At 41.7% G+C, this 22481-nt stretch overlaps 1 protein-coding gene across 2 annotated transcripts in view; it reads right to left on the bottom strand.

Moving 5' to 3' along the window:
- Positions 1-22481, bottom strand: part of RIMS3 (regulating synaptic membrane exocytosis 3) — a 266560-nt gene that overhangs the window by 9525 nt on the left and 234554 nt on the right. For both annotated transcript variants that reach the window (XM_073615424.1, XM_073615423.1), the window contains exons 5-6: positions 3042-3143; positions 37-176 (exon numbers count right to left, since the gene is read on the bottom strand). In XM_073615424.1, coding sequence (XP_073471525.1) covers positions 37-176; positions 3042-3143 — 242 coding nt within the window. The remainder of the gene's footprint in view (positions 1-36; positions 177-3041; positions 3144-22481) is intronic.

Raw genomic sequence — 22481 nt, 5'->3', positions numbered from 1 at the left:
TTTTGTCGTTTGGTATGCTGATTTTCTAAAGCTCACCTGTAATACCTTCCCCTGAGGTCCTTCATCAAACTGAAGAACCTGTTGATATACTGGATCCCAAGTTTTCTTTGCTGTCCTTGTCTTCTTCTTTGACAGGCAAGCTCCATTCTCTATCAGGTAGACCTTAATATATGGGGCTGTACATCAAAAATAAAATAATTTTAAGTTATGAAAAGAAAGAGTAGGTAGGTCATTATCAAAGCCTGGGTCTTATCCAGCCCTTAGCTCAGCAATAGTTTCAGACATTTTAATAACCCCCTTTCCATTGGCAGGAGCTGGCATTTAAAGTGTGGAGTAATACCAAGCTGGTAGAAGGGGCTCCTGATTGTGCAGCGCTGTGATTGATTGCACCATGCTGATATCATCAGAAGGCCTTCATACCAGCTCCAGATCATTGGTACTTAACCGTTAGCCGTCTGTGACAGTTCAATTACAGTTCAGGAGGTGTAAATGGAGTGTGCCCCAGAACAAGACCGCAACGCATATATGCGACCTGCCACCTCATATATATGTGTACAGCTGTCGCAAAGAGGTTAAAACATCCACCACTTGAAAAGAACACCACACTTTTTCCACATTCTGTGGAATTTGCTGGTTTTAATTGAAGGGTAATTGTGTTATTTAAAGTAGTTGAAAACCCCATTCATGAAATTTGACCTAAGCACATCTATCTGTAGTGTTTACTTATCTCTCTCCAGAGCTCTAAGTGTCATTTCTCTCTGGTGCTCTGTTCCTTACTTACTGTTATCAGCAGTCACTTCTGATAAGTTCTCTGACACAAGATAACAGTGGCTGAAAATTTGTGTTGGAGAGGGAAGTTAGAGAGAGATGCGCAGGGAGCCTGTCTATTCACTACAGCTCTGCAAGTTCCTTTGTTCCTCTACCCATGTGTAGGGGGGGTGCGGGGGGTGGGCTGTCCCTTTCCTCCAATCAGCTCTCACACAGTGTAAGTCCAGACTCCCCACCCACTGCTGAAAGAGGTAGAAAGATTTCTAACACGATCTGCACTTTCCAAAGAGTATAGAAAGGGGAAGACAGCAGGTTTACAAGTAAAACGTATGTAGGGAGATTTGTTTCATCCCTGTGTATCATCTGAGGCTATTCACTTCACTGGGTATATGTGAGGGTTTACAACCACTTTAAGAAAATATTGTATAGCTACACAGTTTTTTAAAGTAAAGAAATTACTATTAGTCTTTTGATAGAAAAGTGAAGACAATATGCCATTAGTAAATAAACCTTTAACATTTAATTCCTAATTAGAAGCTGCAGAATACTCCCACACAAGTGACAGTGCCTAGAGACCCTCTTGTGCTCTAGCCCCAGAAGACTGATAGATGTACAAAAACACTCTGATTATTTGGGGTTGGGTTTGGGGGTGAGGGTGAATCTAGAAAGAGGAAGAGCTGTTCCAAAGAGACACTGTTCAATGGAATAATTGGGCCTGTTCAATTTTTGAAATACCGGTATATAGTTTTCCTAAGTCTAGGTCTGCTTTAACCACTTACGGACTGCCTGCCGTCGTTATACGTCGGTACTTTGAAGAAGGATATCGTTGTTATGGCAGAAGCTAGCTACCATAACTCTGGTATCCTCTTCTTCAGTGGGCGGTCTGCTTTCAGATAAAAGTGGTCTCTGCGGCAGATTCGCTCTGGTGCCCTCCAATGCTTACCGGAGCCGCTGGCAGCGCCGGAGGCGATTGGATCCTGTGTTCTGTTAGGTATGGAGACGAGTGAGGGGAAGATGGCCCCCACCTGTCTCCATACAATTGCAGGGCGGAAGCGACGTCAAAACGTCACTTCCGCCCATAGATCTTAAAGAAACATTTTTTTTTTTTACTACATTTTTTTTTTAATTGCATTTTAGTGTAAATATGAGATCCTGTCATGCTTTTTTTTCTATTACAAGGGATGTTTACATCCCTTGTAATAGGAATAAAAGTGACACAATTTTTTTTTTTTTTTTTTAAAAGAACATTTTAAAAAATAAAAAATAAAAGGTAAAATAAATAAGAAAAAATTTTTTTTAAACGTCCTCCGCCCCACTGAGCTTGCGTGCAGAAGCAAACGCATACGTAAGCAGCGCCCGCATATGAAAACGGTGTTCAAACCACACATGTGAGGTATTGCCACGATCGTTAGAGCGAGAGCAATAATTCTAGTCCTAGACCTCCTCTGTAACTCAAAACGTGCAACCTGTAGAATTTTTTAAACATCACCTATGGGGATTTTTAAGGGTAAAAGTTTGTCGTCATTCCACAAGCGGGAGCAATTTTGAAGCGTGACATGTTGGGTATCAATTTACTCAGCATAACATTATCTTTCACAATATAAAAAAGAAAATTGGGCTAACTTTACTGTTTTCTTATTTTTTAATTTTAAAAAAGTGTATTTTTTCCAAAAAAAAAAGTGTACTTGTAAGATCGCTGCGCAAATACGGTGTGACAGAAAGTATTGCAACAACCACCATTTTATTCTTTAGGGTGTTAGAAAAAATATATATATAATGTTTGGGGGTTCTAAGTAGTTTTCAGGCAAAAAAAAATGTTTTTACCTTAAATTTGGTAAAACACCAAATCTCAAAAAGAGGCTCGGTCCTTAAGTGGTTAAGTACACTACATTAAAAGTTGTGCTCTATGCACACTTTCCATTACATACATCTAACAACCCTTATACCAACTGATCACACCTACTCCAATCTCCACCTGCTTTCAGATAAAAGCCGAATCTACTGCATCAACACAGGTCACTTCACTCCTAAGATATCCCAAAAATTTGCAAATATATTTACATTCTCTTACATTTAATTTTTACTTTTGTATTCCATATCTATGCAGTGGGGGAGGCATCTGAAATTCCTGTAAAAAATCCTAGCTGTCGATTGATTTTGAAATGTAAAAAAAAAAGGCATGGCTTTTTTAAAAAACCTGATATCCTGCAATGAGAGCCCTTTACAAAGGAAGTCTCAGCTACCACAATTCCTACCTGCATACTCTCATTTACCTGGAATAGATTTGGAGCCAGGTTTTGGAGTAAGGCCTCTGGCCTGTATCACTTCCACTTCAAGCTGACCATTCCTGTCCATCATACCAATGTTTACATCTCCTGGAACACAAATAGGCCTGTGTTACGTTACATGAAATTTGCTATGGAAATATAAAATGCATAAAACCCCTTCAGGATCTATGAAAAGAACAAGAAAAATACAGCAAGCAGTACGATCTTTTTTCTACTTTGACTCCCTGTCGTTACCAGAGCAGCTCACAATTCTTGATAGTCTGAGGCTTCTATAAAAAGCAGTTTGTGTTTATTTCTCTAATAATAATTTAGTAATTATGTCTCTTTTTTTTAATCTAGAAGGGCTATATAAATGTCTGACGTCATAAACCGGAATCATTTATTGTTTGTGCTCCCTAGATAATAGGGTGCTATGATATGCTAAGAAGGCGTGGACACATTCTTTCTGCTTAGAAACACTGCTTCACGCTTTATTCTTCCACTTGTTTATGACTGTCAGAGCTGCGGAGAACATGTAAATATGTAATTCAGTCATGCACTCATTAAAAGATTCATTAAGATTAAATACTGCTAGTATAAATACCAGGATCTGTCTTTATGTTAAAGTGACACTAAAGTAATTATTTTTTTTTTTTTAAATAACAAACATATCATACTTACCTCTACTGTGCAGTTCGTTTTCCACTGAGTGGCCCCGATCCTGGTCTTCTGGGGTCCCTCGGTGGCTCTCTCGGCTCCTCCCCGCTTCAGATAACCCCCTGGAAAAAGCGCTCTCCTGGGGGTTTACCTTGCGGGCGCACTCCTGAGTCCAGCATTCGGCGTCCATAGACGCCAAATGCAGGACTCGGCCCAGCCCCCCGGCGGCCGCATCATTGGATTTGATTGACAGCCAATGGCTGCGCTGCTATCAATCTATCCAATCAACAGCCGAGAACCCCAGGCAGAGAGACGGCGCATTCCTGTGGGACAAGTTCGACGGTTCAGGTAAGTAAAACAAGGGGAGGGGGCTGGGGGCCGGTCACTGACAGGTGTTTTTTCACCTTAATACATAGGATGCAATAAGGTGAAAAAACACTTATCTTTACAACCTCTTTAACTTCCTCCAATTCCCTGCATAGCAGCAGACTGAAAGATGGGGGGCCAGAAAAAAGTCCATCAGTTGCATTGCATTTAACAGTGTTTTTAATCTAAACGCTCGTACACACTATAAGAAAATCAAGCGAGAATTTTCGTCCAAATAACTTTTGTACGATTTTCGTGTAGTGTGTACACAACTTTCTGCAGCCGATTCTGACCTTCTGAACATAAGGCCGATTCCGAAAATTTCCGAAGGGATAAGCTCCAAAACTTTTCTCGTATGGGAACAGAATGAATGATTTTTGCTTAATGTGTATCGTTTTCATACGATTTTTCATACATAAACGAAAGACTGCGCATGATCAGAAAAAATAAACAACAAAAGAAGCCTTTGTCATACGAAAATTTTCGTACGAATTTTCTTTCATTGGTTCCGATTTGCTGTGAAACAATGAGGAAAATCGGACCATCGCTCGCCTGATTTTTTTATAGTGTGTACTCCACTCAATTCTGGAGATGCACGCGTTGATTTTTATCTGATCCACCATTCAGTCAAATCATTTAATTGGCCAAGTATCTGAAATGATCACTCCATACATCACCAATGGCAAACTTGCCAGATTTCACCCGATCACTTTAAATATCCAAAGTCAAGTACAGTAGAAGCCGCTGACTTTTGCTGTGAAAAGGATTGTTTTGTGCCCCAGGAAACAGTTTGCTTTATTTTAACCTGGAAAGACAAAAACAACACTTCCTCTGACTTAGGATCAAATGAAACAATATAAGGACAATATCTTGAGCAAATGCTTGCGCAAAATATCAGATTGTGCCAACCCATTGAATCATTTTCATCTTTTATTTTGTTCTGTGAAATCAGTCAAAATATCACAAAAAATGACAATAGTTGTGAAAAGATCATTATTTCTTAGATTAATTCAAACTGTGGAAATCATTGGTTCAACAATCAGATTGAGGTGTGAATGCCAAATTTTACACTCACATCTAGTCAAGTAGCCATGAGGGAATAATGACGTTACCAGTAAACGAATGACATTTTTAGGCATTTTCTTTTCTTTTTTTTTTACCTAGTGATCTGGCCAGTAACACACTTCCGGTCTTAGGGTGCCTCCACTCTGGATGGAGGTGCAATAGAGACACCATTAAAGAGCAGCATTGTCAATCAGTGGAGAGGGTAGCATTAGATGCAATAGCAGCTGTAGTTAGGCTTGCCTAACAAATTAAAGCCAAACTTCAACTAACACATTTTGGAAAGTTTACAGCTGCAGTTTTTTTTCTTTTAGGATAAAGGTTTTGCATATGTTTTATATACAAAAAATAATTGCACTAGTAATACACAATAAAGTGCAGTGCATAGATAAATAACTTAAAAAACTCTAAACAGTTAATGTGCAAAAAAAAGTCCTTATGATGAATATTTCATATATCAAGTCCAACTGAGTAGAGTAACTTAATTAAAAGAATCCAACACCAAGTAATCGTGCAGAGCTTCCAACAAAACGATACTTCACACCCAGTGAGCAGGGACGCTTACCAGATGGAGTGGACCACCTACTGCTAGGATGGTCAAACAAGCAGGCAGAATATCCCTCTGCGAGGTGTACAATGGCAACTCCTCTACGATATCTCTAGTATGGAACCATAGCCTCTCCCTAAGCACACTCAGACAGACCACAGCAGGGATAATGCAGTCAAATAATAGTCATAAGGAGAGAAAGGAACTCCAATAGTGTGATACCATTCGGACAATTTATTGAAAAATTAGCAAAAAAGCCAAAGGGCTACTTACAAGGTTAAAAACATCAATCTCACATGTAAAAAAACAGATCTGCCAGCAAACGTTCAGATACGAACACCCGCGCTTTCAGGTAACATGGGTCGCGATGGCGGAGCTACGCGCTGACGCCATCACGACCCATGTGAGCCAAAAGTGCAGGTGTCCATATCTAAAAGTTTATCTAAAATCTATCTAAAAGCTGCAACTGCAATGCAGAGTATTGAGGTCAATGACTTAGATATGCAGTATAGCAAAGTTGTGTAAATAACAGGACTGGACAGACAGAATTACAAAAACTTTTGTATTTACTTGTTTCGCTTTAAAATATACTGGTAATCAGAAATTAGCCTCTGTTGTGCAACATTAAGTTTTGTTCACACCTAGGTGGTTTTGGGTGTTTTTCTGCTCTAACCCTCAGCTCTAAAAATGCCCAACAAGACAAATCCGATTCATTTCAATGGCCCCTGTTCACATCTGAGCGTTCTGTCACCTAAAGCAAGACGCCGTTGCTCAAAAAAGTACATGAGCTTCTTTTTTTGGCAGATTACAAGCATTTTAATTCTTTTACATTGGTGACCTTTTAAACTTCAAAACGCCTGTACAAAAACACTGCAAAAACTCAGCAAAAACGCCCGAAGAAACATCTGAATAACGCCTGTAAAATAGCAATGCCTAGGAGCCTTACAGTTAAAGGATAACTCCACTTTCATGGGGGAAAAAATAGCAAATAAAGAAAAAATAATATAGCGCATATGCTGGTGTCACTAATCCTTTCATAATTGAATGTTATTAAAGATTACCTTTCCTTTTCAATCTGCAGCCAATGTAATTTTTCTGAGAATACATCGCAATATGGCTACCTGGTGTTTTCTGTACACAGAGTGTGTACTGACCACTCCCCAGAAACATCATTTCCTGTTTGTGTGATTGTGTGCTCACCAATTTTCCCAGAAGTCTGCCTAAGATACAAGTCAGATTTCAGGCATCCCTTGCAACAAAAATGTCTTTTTTTGAGATATACTTTCAATAGGAACCCGTCTAAAGGGATGCAGGCCCAGCAGATTTCCTCATTAGTGCCCTGTAGCTCCACACCTGACAGTTAATTATGAAACCACTCCCATTAGACCCACTCAGTACAGAGGCACAGAGAAACACACCGGGATTTCTTCAGAATAACAAAAGGTAGGAATCTGCATCAAAGTTTGTTATAACTGTAATAAAATCAAAAACTGCTATAACAAAGTATTAGTGTAAGGGTGAGCACACTTATGCAACCATATTATTTTAGTTTTTTATTTTTACTTCCCTCCACCTAAATATTACAGTTTGTTGTACAGTTTATAGGTCACATTAAAGGTGGAAACAATTCTGAAATGATTTATCTTTGTCTCATTTTTTTTACATCACAGAAACCTGACATTTTAACAGGGTTGTGTAGACTTTTTATATCCACTGTACAATATGACAAGATCTGCACATAATTATAGTATGGTATGCCTATGTACTGTATGTGACCGCTGGGAAAATAATACATGTAACCCCCAATGACAGATCTGGGTTAACTAATGGGACAGACAAATGCCCTAGCCTAGGTAGAAAACCATATTGTAAATGAAAGCGCAATGGACTTGGCCTTAAAAAAGCTAATATTCTCATTGCATTCATGAAACGACCACTAAGGAGGACAAACTATATAAAAAAGAATATATATGTGATGGTAATTGTCATTGTAATGCATCTCATTAGATATTCAGTGGAGTGAAAATAGAAGTCTCTTTTTGCTCAGCAAAAATTGAGACAATTTAAATATCACAAATTTTAGTCAGCATTTGTTAAACTCCACTTACTGCTGAGTTTGCAGTTTATCTTTCTGCAAATGTGAAAGCATCTACTGGGTGGATATTATTATATTTTATAATACCATGAACATAAGCAAATTAGTGCATTTTTGTGAGCAAGTGTTTGACCAACAATTTGCTTAATGTACCTGTTATATTGCTTTTGGCACTGCCCAAAGTAGAGGTGAAAGCATATCCCTGTGTCCCAGAGCATGGGGTGCAGGGTTATCCTGATTCCAATCCAGACGGCTAGTAAATGTAAAGAGGAAAAGGATTGCCACTACTTCCGACCAGCCCCGGGGCTTAGCCTATGACTAAGCCCAGTGGGTGGGGCGAAATGCATCGGGGTGTGTGGTTTAGTGGAGACATGTAGGCCAAGGCAGCTCCATATTGTTTATTCACCTGGGCCAGTCAGGAGTAGTGGCGATCCTTTCCTCTATAGATCTGCTTAATGTAAATATGTCGGACTTGCTTTTCAAATTTGTCCCATTTTTCTTTTGACCTTTAAAGGGGTTGTAAACCCTCAAGGTTTTTCACCTTAATGCATTCTATGCATTAAGGTGAAAAACCTTCTGTAGCGCAGCAGCCCCCAAGACACCCCCTTTTACTTACCTAAACCCAATCGTTCCATCGACGGGAATGAGCACATCAGCTCCAGCCACTGTCTCTGGTACTCCTTGGATAGATTGATAGCAGTGCAGCCATTGGCTCCCATTGTTGTCAATCAAATCCTGTGACATGCGAGCCGGGGGGCGTGTCCGTGTCCTGCTGTCTGTGTCAATGGACGCGAGTGTCCCCTTGGAATGCAGGTCTCCAAAGGGGCACTTGATGCGGGGAGGAGCCAGAAGAGGAGGATTGGGGCTACTCTGTGCAAAACCCTTGCACAGAGGAGGTAAGTATAACATGTTTGTTATTTATTTATTTTTTAAAACCAAAACCTTTACAACCCCTTTAAGATCTTGTTTGTATAGCCTCCCATCCTCTCCTGTACAAGCTAACCCTTTCTCAAAACCAGCCAGAAGGATATAGGTCAGTGATGACAAACCTAGGCACCCCAGATGTTTTGGAACTACATTTCCCATAATGCTCTTGGACTCTGCAGTGTAGTTGAACATCATGGGAAATGTAGTTCCAAAACATCTCTGCTGTTTGATCAGTTACCGTCAGAGTGTACAGTCTCCAGCCAGTTTCCAAAGCTGGAAATAAAAAAAAAGTAAATACAAAAGGTGGATGCAGCATTGGTCCCCGGAGCCTCTGCACTGAGAACTCCGATTTCAGAACTCCGTGAGCAGAGAGCTGCAGACTGTCAGTCACAGCTCTCTGCTCATCTCCCTCCTCACTCATTGGAGCGCTGAGCTGTGGAGGGGGCGAAGCGGCCATCTCAGGCTCTCAGCGGCTCGTTGAGAGGGTGAGCCAGGTGTCAGTCCATGCACCTGGCGGATCCAGACTTTATTCTCGGGATGACGCTGTGCCTGGATTGACATTGGTGACTTTAGTCCGCTCTCTGCTGATAACGGGTCACAGGAGTGCAAAACGAACTGCACTCCTGTAACCCACAGGAGAAGTACAGCCAAACAAGCTCAGGCTACACATCTTCTCTAAACAGACAGATATATGTAGAATAGGATGAGGTTCTTGCTTGTTCTTTGTGTGGTAACATTTTCACAAACAGTGACTGACTGCAATATACATTTGAGGGGGAAATTCACAAAAACTGGAGCAGACAGAATTTGGAATGCTGTGCATGGTGACCAATCAGCATCTATCTTCAGCTTGTTGAGTGAAAGGGGTTGTAAAGGTTTGTTTATTTTTTTAAATAAAAATACCAAACATGTTATACTTACTTGCTCTGTGCAAGGGTTTTGCACAGAGCAGCCCTGATCCTCCTCTACTGGAGAGACCCGTCTGTGCTTCTGGCTTCTTCCCTTCATCAGGTGCCCCCATGAAAAGCTGCTTTTCCAGGGGGGTATCCATGCGGGCTCGCTGCTATAAATCTGTCCAATGAGGAGTGAGACAGCAGCTGGAGCCGCTGGGCTTGTGCACATCACTGGATCGGACTCAGGTAAGAAAATGGGGGGTTTGGGGGGAGCTGCAGCACAAAAGGTTTTTCACCTTAATGCATAGAATGCATTAAGGTGAAAAACCTTGAGACTTTACAATCACTTTAAGCTTTAAAAGTAAAAGCTAGAATCTGATTAGTTGCCATGCACAGCTGCTCTATATTCTGTTTGCTCTAGTCTTAGTAAATTCCCCTCAAACTGTTTATTTTGTTAGTTTTTTGTGTTACAAACTTTTAGAAAATCAGTCTATGTCTTTCAACTTTCTGGTCACAAATTGATTTCTTTTTTTGTAGAGTTGGCCGGTAAACTAGCACTATTAATCACTTATGTCTCAGTAACAAAATTTTTCTTATAGGCTGCCAAATAAAATTAAAATGAAAAAAAATGTACAGTAAAACATTGGTTTGAGAGTAACTTGGTTTGAGAGCATTTTGCAAGAGAAGCAAAATTTTTAAATAAATTTTGACTTGATATACAAGCAATATCTTGATATACAAGTACCGTCATGTCACAACTGAGTATAAAAGAAAAGAGAGGCGCCTCTAATTGTAGTAATATGGTTGCATTTAATGAAGGTATAACATTTAGAAACTCACATGGTTAATGATTAAAACAGGTGCATCAAAGTATGCAGGAATCTGGGGTAAAGCTGTCCACATAGACCGTCCTCCTCACTGCCTTTGAAGTTGTCCCTTTCACGAGCATTTCAAGCCACTCTTTCAGATCTCTCTACTGCAGGGTAGTCTTCCTGGTCACGATTGCAGACTGACATCGGTGAGAGCCGGCGGTGCGGAGGATGGTCTATGTGGACAGCTTTACCACGGATGCTTGCATACTTAGATCTGCCTCTTTTAATCAGGCATGTGAGTTGCTAAATGTTGTACCATATTGCTACACTTAGAGGCGCCTCTCTTTTCTTCTCTTTTATACTCTGTAGCTCCTGCTGGATTGAGTTTCTAATCCCCTTGTGGAGGCTGACATTTGTGGATGGACATTTTATGGTTACACAACCAAATCACATTGCTATAATGTTTTTAAAAGGACTTATGAATAAATGGATGTGAAACAAATCATTTGAATTTCCATTATTTCTTATGGGGAAATTCGCTTTGATATACAAGTGCTTTGGATTACAAGCATGCTTCCGGAATGAATTATGCTCGCAATCCAAGGTTTTACTGTATATACAAATTGCCCACCTCCAACTCCGATATTCTCAAGGCAAAAATGTGCAAACTTCTGGCAGTTCAATAATAAATAATAAACAACAGGTACTTAATTTTTAATTTTACGTGTCATTCAGAGAGCATTAGTGGTGGTGTCTTCTAAGGGCCCCTTTCTGGCTTCCTGCCCTTTCTCACACCCAGTCATGGAGGAACATATGTCATCAGACACAACATGTTGAAGTGCCCTAAGAACTCCAGGACTTCCCACTTGGTCCAGGTTGATAACTCAAAAAAAATCCTAAACTAGCTTACATGAGAACAAAACTCAGGGGTGACTTCTTTGTCTAATCAACTTTGTGAGAAGAGGTGACACAGACCCCATCAGACTCGGAAGGGGGGGATTCAGAGCAGGGGTTAGCAATACATTGATCATGATCTACACATCTTGGCCAAGCGAGGGGTAGATTAGAACTACCTCATGTCACCAGCTCTTGTCCTTCACCTCATACCAGTCTGCCAAAACTGCAGACTCCCTTTTCAGAAAGGCAGAGCTTTACACTGCTAAGCTGTTGATCAGGGCAGGTGGTGTCAGTGTCACTTTTAGGAGCTCCTCCAAAAGGCAAAGGCATTGGTATTTGGGTGAAATATCTTTTTCATATGCTCTGTCTAGATCACAGCTGCTCTACTTATGCTGCATTACTTAATTATGACCCTTGCACTCCACGTTACTTAATCCTAACCCCTGCACTCCATGTTACTTAATCCTGACCCCTGCACTCTACGATACTTACTTCTAACTTCTGCACTATGTGTTATAAGCTACTGATCTCTGTGTTACTTACTTCTGACCTTTGCACTGCCCCTAACATGCTGCTGACCTATGGACTCTATGTTACAAACTTTTGACCTCTTCAATTGGTGTTACTTTCTTCTGACCCCTGTACTCTGCGTTACATATTACTAATTCCTAAACTCTGCATTACTTACTACTCACTTCTGAACTCTTCAAACATTCCCTCCTTTTTTTCCTTTTCATTTTTCCACAATAATTTTCATTGAGAATTGTCTAAGAAATACAAAAAAATAATACAACAAAAGAGCACACCCCGTAGGGGGGACCAGTGTCACAAAATTCTCAAACAACTCTGGGCCAACAAAAAAGAGCCAAGAATAGACAGCCAATAATACATTAAAAACCCCAATAAGTGAGAAAAACGAAACATACCAAAACGAATAACGGGGGGAGGAGGGACAACAGCTCCAATTATAAGACAGACATTCCTTACTTAAAAAAATAATAATAATAAAAGCGGTACATGCTGGTGTTCTTTGATTCCTCCATGTTGTTCAGGTAGATCTCCAATTTTCAGGGTTGACTACCCCTGACCTGGAGTATGCTTGCAGTTAGACCAGCATTGATATCAGTGAGATCCTGAGGTTATGATTCATGCCTGGAATTCCACCTAAAGGACTAAATTCAACAGTACATGGTTTCAAAATGTTCAGTATTAGGTGTCTCTTGCAATGTTTTGCCAGAAAACATGCTATTATAACTCCTGGGCCCACAGTTTAAGAGTTCCTAGCTATGCCTCTGCTGGAATATAATGCCAGGGAGAATGAAATAATACATAATAATAAAAGTGAACAGGAACAGTAGAGAACTTTCTGGACAGGAATGATCTCATTCCTCCGGGCTAGAGTTTTGACTGCAAAACACTAACAAGGTAATTAGAGATGGCAATAAATCCCACAGGAGAGGGGCAATTTGCTGCAGAAAGATTGTCTTACCAGAAATTACTCCCTAGAGATACAGCATCTATGCTTGGGGAAATATCAAAGATGAAATGTTTCCAATGGATCAGACACATTTAGTACTAGTTTAATAATGACAGTGAGCAGTCTAACTCCCATACTACAGGAATGTTTTAATCTCTGCTTTATGACCCCATATTGTTTCTCACAGAAATTGTACTTTATTTGGAATTTGTAGGATCCACATGACTATAATTGTGCCTTGTGCAGTAATATTTGCCTAATGAGAGACATATTGGAAAGATAAATGCACGTGCCTTCTATGCTTCTTCTGCTAGTTTTAACAGGGCAATCACACGTATGAGACTCAGTGACACAATTTGTTCTATTATTATAGTCTTTGTAGCAGTTGCCTTGTCACTGTGTAGGCTTTTAGTGAGCAGTGAGTCAGCGTATAACAAACCTGTACTTAGAAACAACTGGGGCAAACTGAGCGATTAAACATAGATCTCATAGATCTCTCTCACGGGTCAATGTTTTTAATACACCTCCCCATTTATCAAGAAATTATCCTGCATCCTCCTTAACAGGGGGTCTTTTAAATTGCAGGTCTGCAGTGGCCAATGCAGCTAATATTGTGGTCCTTCTCATGGAGGAGGACCTGGACTTCCTCTGTCTTACTGAGACTTGGCTCCAGGATTTTAAAGCTCCCATCCTGGACGAGCTGGTCCCACCCCAATATAAAATACTCCAATGTAACCGCAATTGGCAGGGGGGGTGGGGTCGCCGTGATTTTTAAAAAACATCTCTTAGTATCAGTCTCAGAGAATTTTAATATTACCTATAAGTCCTTTGAAAACTTGGTCTTTTCTTTTCAGGTAGCTAGCAAACTTACTTATGGGTTTGCTTTGCTTTATCGCTCCCCAGCTTTAAAACTTAATTTTGAATTTTTCAGCTTAGCCTCACAGATATCCATTGTGTTTAAAGGATCCTGCATTATGGGAGACATAAACCTCTGGGCAGAGAACTTAAGTGATGCCCCCACTCAATCTCTTATTCAAGAATTGGCGCTTTTGGGGTATCGGCAACATGTGACAGCTGCTACCCACATTGCTGGCCATGTGCTAGATTGGCACCTTTTCAGTGGATTGCCGGCAACCTGTGCGCCGCCCAGGGAGTTGACCTGGTCAGATAACAGGTTTATTTTCTTCAGCCTGGCTTTACCAGAAAGGAAACCTTCACATATCCCGGATCGCATTGGCCCTAAAGTCCTCTCAAGAAATCTATCAAAAGTCTGCCCAGACAGATTTGGGAATCTTGTGGCTAAGTATATCAACCAGTCAATCTTTTTTGAGCTGGCTGACCCTGCAGAGATGTTGCGTATTTTCCAGGAGTTGGTTGAAGTGGCCCTTGATGTGGTAGCATCCCGTATGATGAGATCCAACCCCCGTCCCCTGGGCAAGAGCCCACAATGGTTCACTGAGGAGCTTAAGCTACTCAAACAGCGGGTTCGGTCCAGGGAGAGACGCTGACGGAAGTTCTATCTAGAAGATGATAAAAAGCTGCACTTGGAGGCCCTCTATTTTTAAAAGAGGGCTTTAAGAAGGGCTAAAAAGACCTATTTCCGGGAGCAAATCAGGGAGGCAGCCAACAGCATGGCTGAACTCTTTAAGGTCTCTTCTGAGTTAACCCACCCTGAAGCTACCAGCTCTGCTCCTAAGGAGTCACAGAATTGGTGCCAGGAGCTTGCCGACTTCTTTGTCTCTAAGGTTAAGACCATTAGAGACAATATCATCAGGCCAGAGATTGTGCAGGAGGACATCTGCCGAACAGTGATGGCCCCTGGACTGTCCTGTTTCCAACCGGTAACTGCTGAACAGGTGGTTAAGGTAATTTCCTCTTTGAGACCATCTTCCTCCTCCCTGGATGTCTGTCCTGCCGGTTTGGTTAAAGAAACCGCTGTTCTTCTTGCCCCCTTTATTGGGGAGATAGTTAACTGCTGCTTCAGGACAGGCACCGTCCCAGGCGTCCTGAAGCGGGCCATGGTTTTGGCCCTGCTGAGGAAGCCGACCTTGGACCCTGCTGTCCTGGGCAACTATAGGCCAATTCCAACTTGCCTTTTGTGGCAAAGGTGATGGAGCGCTTGGTGGTTATCCAGCTACAGGCTTATCTTGAGTCCTTCTACCTTTTGGATGAATTCCAGTCTGGATTTCAACCTGGCCGCGGAACAGAGACGAGCCTCATCTGTGTCTATGATGATGTCCTTCACAGTCTGGACAGAGGTGACTTAGTAGCACTGGTACTCTTGGATCTGTCGGCCGTGTTTGATACCATAAACCATACAATTTTACTGGAACGGATGAGATCAGTTTTGGACATGAGCAGGTCGGCTTTGGCATGGGTGGCCTCTTTTTTAGAGGGCAGAGTTCAGGGAGTCAAGACTGGCTCCTTTTACTCTAAGAACACCACCTTGGACTGCGGAGTGCAACAGGGTTCTGCCCTGTCTCCTCTGCTGTTCAACATCTATATGAGGCCTCTTACTGACCTCCTAAAGACCCACACCATCCAGTACCATGTATATGCGGATGACACCCAGGTTTACCTGAGGATTCCTAGGAACCAGCCTGCTGATGCCACCCTTGCCACCTGTCTAGAGGCCATCAACATATGGATCAATTTTTTGAAACTCAATGGTGGAAAAACTGAAGTGATTATCATCAGTGAGATGGCTATTCCTTCAGATATTCCGACTTGGCCTCCCTCATTTGGTTCTCCTCTGGAGGCGGCCTCCCAGGTTCATGACTTGGGATTCGTCTTAGACTTAGGTTAAACCCTGGCCCCTCAGGTAAATAAGGTGATCAGTGCATGCCACTGGCAGCTAAAACTCCTGAGGGTGTTGTTCAAATACCTGGATCTTCCGGACAAGAAACCCATCATCTGTGCCACGATAGGCAGCTGCCTAGACTATTGTAACTTATTATATCTGGGATTGCCAAAGAAAATAGTGCAGAGGCTTTAACTCATACAGAATGCTGCGGCAAGGCTACTTATGGGTGTCCCTTTGAGGGATCATATCACCCCCGTTCTTTGTGCCTTGCACTGGCTACCGGTCTACCATCATATTCTGTTTAAAGCAGGCTTATCATGTTTAAAATCATGAGAAGCCTTGCTCCGAGTTACCTCTGTTCACTTTTTCACAAACGAGTTCTGGGCAGATCACTTAGATCGAGCAGAAGATACCTCCTCCACATCTCTGTGCCTAAGAAGACCCGGCGTGGTGGTCGAGCTTTCTCCCACCAGGGTGCCGTGCTGTGGAATAGCCTCCCTGCCGAGCTCCAGGAGGCCCCTACCATCCTGGTCTTTCACAGGAAATTGAAGACTTGGCTCTTCACACAAGCTTTTCCTGCGTAGCCTTTCTGGTTCCATCTTTCATGCTGCTTCCCTGCTGTTGTCTCCTCCTAGTCCCTGGGTTTTTTCCTCCAGGGACTCCGCCAAGCGTGTCAGGACCCTTCGGGGTAAGACCGCGCTATATCAAGATACCTCTCAACTCAACTCAACATAGTATAGGTGCAAGAGCATGCTTCCTTTGTTACTGCAAATCTTTTCTGAGTACCACTGCTATGTCTGTGTGTTTGCTGTGAATGGTTGCAGTCCCTAAGTTACGTATTGGCCCCATATGGTAAGCAACAGCTTGACAGTCCAGGTATTTATTTATTTATTAAAGGTATTTATATAGCGCCAGCAACTTTATGCAGCGCTTTACTTATACTGTACAGTCACATCAGTCCCTGCTCTCAAGGAGCTTACAATCTAAGGTCCCTAACTCACATTCATACACACACATACTAGGGCCAGTTTAGACAAGAGCCAATTAACCTACCAGCATGTCTGTGGAGTGTTGGTGGAAACCAGAGTACTCTGAAGTAACCCACGCAGGCAAAGGGAGAACATGCAAACTTCAGGCAGGTAGTGTTATGGTTGGGGTTTGAACCAACAACCCTAGTGCTGCCAGGCAAAAGTGCTAATCATTTAGTCACTGTGCATGTCCAGGGCATGCTGGGCCAATGATGTCAACGGGTGACCATGCCCCTTAGTATATTTAGCGGCGGGTGGGAAATGGAGCTGTAAGTTGGTGGGAGCCAAGCGTTGGGTGCAGACTTTTTCTTTTGTGCAGTCCAGCGAGTGGCATTCATCGAGATTGACACTGGGTTTACTTTGGGGGGACATTTATTTTATTTTTTCCCTTTTTAAAAAAAAGAACTTGTCAAACACTTTCCCTGGGTTTTTGTTAGCCATTTTTTTTGGTGAATGAGTAGGAGTACTATGTACCCCTACTCCCCTACTCATTCACATGGGGGTGCGGGATCTGGAGTCCCCCTTGTTCAAGGGAGCCTCCAGATTCCGATAAGTCACCCCCTGCATCCCCACAACCACTGGGCCAAGTGTTGTGGGGAAGAGGCCATTGTCCTCATCAACATGGGGACAAGGTGCTTTGGGGGAAGGAGGAGAGGAGCCCCCAAAGTACCCCTTCCATTTTGAGGGCATGTGGCCTGGTATGGCTTGGGGAGGCACTCGCACTCCATCCGCTTTCCTGGCATGCTGGTCTGGATGCTCGGATCAGGAATAGATTTTGGGGGGGACCTCACGCCGATTTTCTGTTTGGCAATTTTTGACATGATGCCCCCCCCCCAAATTCATACCAGACCCACACTTTTAAAAAAAAAAAAATTTTAATTTTTAATGCCAGCTTTTCTTTAGTTTAACATTCTGGTGTCAGCAGGAACTCCTGCTGACAGCAGATGAGTTATGGTTGTTAAGGACACCACAGTGCTGTCTCCTTAACAACCAGCTATTCACTGATCAATAAGGATGTCAGCAGGATCCCACATTAAAATACCACAAGTTTTTACTACTAAAATACTGCATCACTTCAAGAAATAGCACATGCACTATTTTAGTAGCGTTTTTTAGTAAATACCCCCCAAAATTTTTGAAAAGCGCTATGAGCTATTTTTACCACTGATCTTGAATTGGTAGATAACATTTCATGGATTGAGCCCATAATCACATAACAGAATGCAGTGGTCAGGAGAAAGTGTTTCCTTGAATTGGTGGTCAGTGCTTGAACCCCTAAACCACTGGTGGTTAGTGCATCCTAAAACGTTCTTGGGCAGTGGTAAGTTCCTCCTTAAATCGTAACTCCACTTTTTTTGAGAAAAAAATATTCCCCTCTGGGTGATCTATGTACATTGCAAAGATTATAACAACCTTTGTTGCAGATTCCTATATTTTGTTATTCTGAAGAAATCACTGTTTGTTTCACTGTGCCTGGGTCTAAACCATGTTAGTGGTTTCATAATTATCAGCTGTGCAACTGCAGGGCACTAATGAGGAAAGCTGCTGGACCTGCATCCCTTTAGACGTGTTTCTATTGAGAGTATCTCACCAAAAATTACATTTTAGTTGCAGGGAATGCCTGAAATCTGACTTGTATCTTAGGCAGACTTCTGGTAAAATTGGTGAGCCAATAACACAAGCAGGAAATTATGTTTCTGGGGAGTGGCCAGTACACATTCTGTGTACAGAACAACTCCAGGTAGCCATATTGCATTGCATTTATAGAAAATTACAACGGCTGCAGATTGAAAAGGAATGGTAGTTTTCAATAACATTCAATTACAATATGACTTGTATCGCAATTGTACACGCTATATTATTTTTCTTTATTTGCTATTTTTTTTCCCCACGAAAATAGAGTTACCCTTTAAACAGTGGGGGTCAGCGCCTGCTTCAGCATTAGTGGTCAGTGCTTTCTATAGCACTGATGGTAACTTTCCTCTACATTATCAGTGGGCAGTGTCCTCTGCTGCATTAGTGGTCATTGTCCCCTTATCAGTGCTCTATGCAGCATTGATATCTGCACCTGCCCCATAGGTGGTCAGTGCTTACCCCTCCAGCACTGGTGTTCAATGCCTCCTGTAATACTCTTGGTCAGTTCCACCCTGTAGCATTGGTAGTCAGTGCTCACTGCCTCCTCCATAAGAGCACATTTCATTGGTGGTTAGTAGGAGATTATAAAAACAAATCATTGGTGCTCAGTGGTTACTTACTTGAGAGAAACTGCATCTTGAAGGGCCCTGCACTGTTAAGCTGGCTACACACTATACAATTTTTTTTGTTCAATTTCCTTTAGATTTACTTTCAACTATGTAGTGTAAGGTAGCGTGATTGCATACAATTTGAAAGTGTTTACGTTTGACCTCATATTATATGGTTTTGGTAAATCTAAATAAAAATTGTGCAAGAAAATTGTGTAATGTGTAGCCAGCTTAGGCTTCCTGCTCCTAGGATATCCCTGAGTGCCAGAACTATGTAGATGGAGTCCGGGGGAATATCTCCACCCCATGTACCTGCACCCCACGTGCCTGCACTTTCTGACTGCCCTGTAGTCATGGCATTTGGTCTCTATCCTACAATTTTTTTTTACAGATTTTATAAAATGTTTGGTAAAAAAACGTTATAGTAGAAAGAGACAGAGCACAGTTAGTGACGTGTACACAGGGCAGTAAGAATTATTCTCTTCAGACAGAGCTGTCCCTAGACCTGGGGCACTGGGCAGGAGCCTTCACTTCTCTAAGAAGGGTTCCCACAAGGTTTTAGAGTATATCTGTGGGAAATTATGCTAATTCAGCCTAATGAGCATTTGGGAAGTAAGGACAGATAGACCCGACTTTCAACCAGCATTCCAGTTCATCCCAAAGGAGTTTAGTAAGGTTTAGATCAGGGTTTGGGGCAGGCTACTACAATTACTCCGCATGCAACTCATCAAACCATGTCTTTATGAACCTGGCATTGTGCACAGGGGCACAACCATGCTGGAACAGAGAACAGCATTCCCCAAACTGTTGCTACAAAGTTGGAAATCTAAAATGTCTTTGTATGCTGTAGCATTAATAGCATAGCTCCCAACTGTCCCTGATTTCGAGGGACTGTCTCTGATTTGGAGCAATGTCCCTCTGTCCCTCTTTCCTCCTCATTTGTCCCTCATTTTGGTCTAATCCATATAGTTGTATATAAAATGCACTTTTTACCTTTCAAAAAGTGTTTCCCAGTGCTAAACCTTTCATCCAAATTCTAGATTGCTGCATCTGCATCACTTTTAAAAGCCAATATAAAGCAATAGTAGTGGTAAAAAAGCCCTTGTAGATTTATTAAACCTTTTTATTTTGGTTAATTCACCGTTACGGAGGTGTGACAGGGGGCCTGTCCTATGCCTACATATGTTTGCTAGTAGGTGTCCCTCATTCTAATCTCAAAATGTTGGGAGGTATGTTAATAGTACCATTTACTCAAAACACAAACACAATTAGATGGAAGGATGTCCACATACATGTGGATATATAGTGTAATTCATTCTCTATGAAAGCACATTGCTTGTGTTTTTTGTTATTCACACATAGTACATGGGATGCTTTAAAAATATATTTTGAAGATGAAAAAAGTAATTTTTAAGGGTGCAACTCATACGCATAAAGTTATAAGCTGAAATGTTTCATAATGTGTATACAATATTTAATCACTGGCATTATTGATTAGATATACTGTAGTTTGTGCCATCTGTATGTGCATTAGTTTAAGTACTATGCATGTTTTGAACAATCATATAAAGGAAAAACAAGGTGTTTTCCCATACATTCTTTTTTTTCTTCAGGGTGGGCTGTGGCACAGTGCAGGTATATGTCACAGATAATGGAACCAGTCTGTAAATGATAAATTCTAGAGGTCTTATCGTCACCAGAGTTTGAATGGCTTTTCAGTATGATTGGCGAGAAGTAAGGAGTTGTTCCTATGCATTCTGAGACATGGACGGTAGAGGGCAGTACTGCATTGTAAATTAAATTTATGAAAGTCTGCTAGACTGCGCTGGGAATAAATTTGCCATGTTTATGCTGCCTTTGTTTAGTAGTAGCGTTTTGGTTTTATTCAGGTTAACAGCAGATCATATTAATAATAATCAATTTAAGCAATAGGTAAACAGGAGAGCATTTATCAATACTTGCATAAGCAAATAATGTTGTATACCAATGACCGAATAACAGAAAGGGTGACAGAGCTTAAAAAGTACCCACAAAAGATAACTGTTACCAAATTCACTTAAAAATAGACCGGGGAATATATGTAATTCCATGATATAAATAGATATTGCCAGTTGACCAGATTATTGCATTTTTTAAAGATACTGGTGTCAGTGATGTCTGCACAAGGCATCAAAATACAATCCTGCATGTTAATGCTGTAGTCTCTCTATAGAAAAATCATACAGTGATTGTATATTCTGGCAAGCAATGTCTTTGCTTGACTACATTGGGAGGCTGCCAATATGGATAACCCCAAGAAGTGCTTTAAAGGGAATTAAGGATTCTGTGTCTTGTTTAAAGAGCACAGCTTTTATGGATACAGTTTATTTTTGTGGATACAATAGAATCTTGGTGCCTACTTTTCTTCGAGTTGATTGAGGGACACATAATTCAGGGACATTTGGGTTATACTGCCATCTACAGAAAGTTTTGGACACTAGCAAACATAAAAACAGTGACCAGCCTCATAAAACCTCTCCCATTCACAGGGCACCTCCGTTTTGTAACAATGCAGAGCTAAGAGTATGATCATAAATACTGAGGGGTGGGACCTGTGTCACTTAATGAACTGCAAGAAAAAGATTTTACAGTAAGTACAAAATCCTGTTTTCCATTTCAATCCATGAGGATCACAGGATTTAGAAATAATTCTGATGTCCAAAAGCAGTCCAACTGAGGAATGGGCACACACAGCAAACAAAATGCTAATGCCGCGTACACACGGTCGGACTTTTCAGCTACAAAAGTCCGACAGCCCTTCCGACAGACTTTCAACAGACTTTCGACGGACTTTTGGCGGACTTTCAACAGACTTTCTAATGACCGGACTTGCCTACACACGATCACACAAAAGTCCAACGGATTCGTACGTGATGATGCACACTGGACTAAAATAAGGAAGTTGATAGCCACTAGCCAATAGCTGCCCTAGCGTCGGTCTAGCATACAGAGAAGCGGATTTCTGGGTCCGGCGGAGTTACGACATAAAGATTTGAAGCATGTTCCAAATCTAAAGTCCGTCAGATTTGTGGCTGGAGAAGTCCGCTGAAAGTCCGGGGAAGCCCACACACGATCGAATTGTCCGCCGGACTTGGTCCGTCGGCGTCCGTCGGACTTTTGTAGCCGAAAAGTCTGACCGTGTGTACGCGGCATAACAGGCTGAACTATGAACAAACTAGGGGCTGCCTGCAGGTCAAATGGCTGCCTGAAGGAGCCTATACCCAAAGCTGGCTTAAATATCCACCTGATAAAACTTAGAGAATGTGTGAACAGACGACCAGATGGCAGACTTGCAAATCTAGGAAACAGTTGCCTAATGTTGAAAAGCACAAGAAGCACTCACACACCTAGTAGAGCAATAAAGGGTGGAACCCTGATCCTTAAAGTGGATGTAAACTCAACGTCATCCTTTCTAAGCTACTGCCATAGGGGTTATCTATAAGGATAGACATGCCTCCTGCGTGTATATTTACCTGTCAAATGTCTCCCCTCTGTCTGTTAGAGAGCCGAAAAACTGCATATTCTGTGGGTGGGTCTGTTGTCTGGAGCTCGGTGGGTGGAGTCGTGATGTCAGTAGACTCCCCGCCCACCTCTACATTC

The sequence above is a fragment of the Aquarana catesbeiana genome, linkage group LG02 (assembly GCF_042186555.1).
Source record: "Aquarana catesbeiana isolate 2022-GZ linkage group LG02, ASM4218655v1, whole genome shotgun sequence".
NCBI classification, from domain to species: Eukaryota; Metazoa; Chordata; class Amphibia; order Anura; family Ranidae; genus Aquarana; species Aquarana catesbeiana.
The sequence above is the reverse complement of the archived record's forward strand: the minus strand, read 5'-3'. Positions and strand labels throughout refer to the sequence as shown.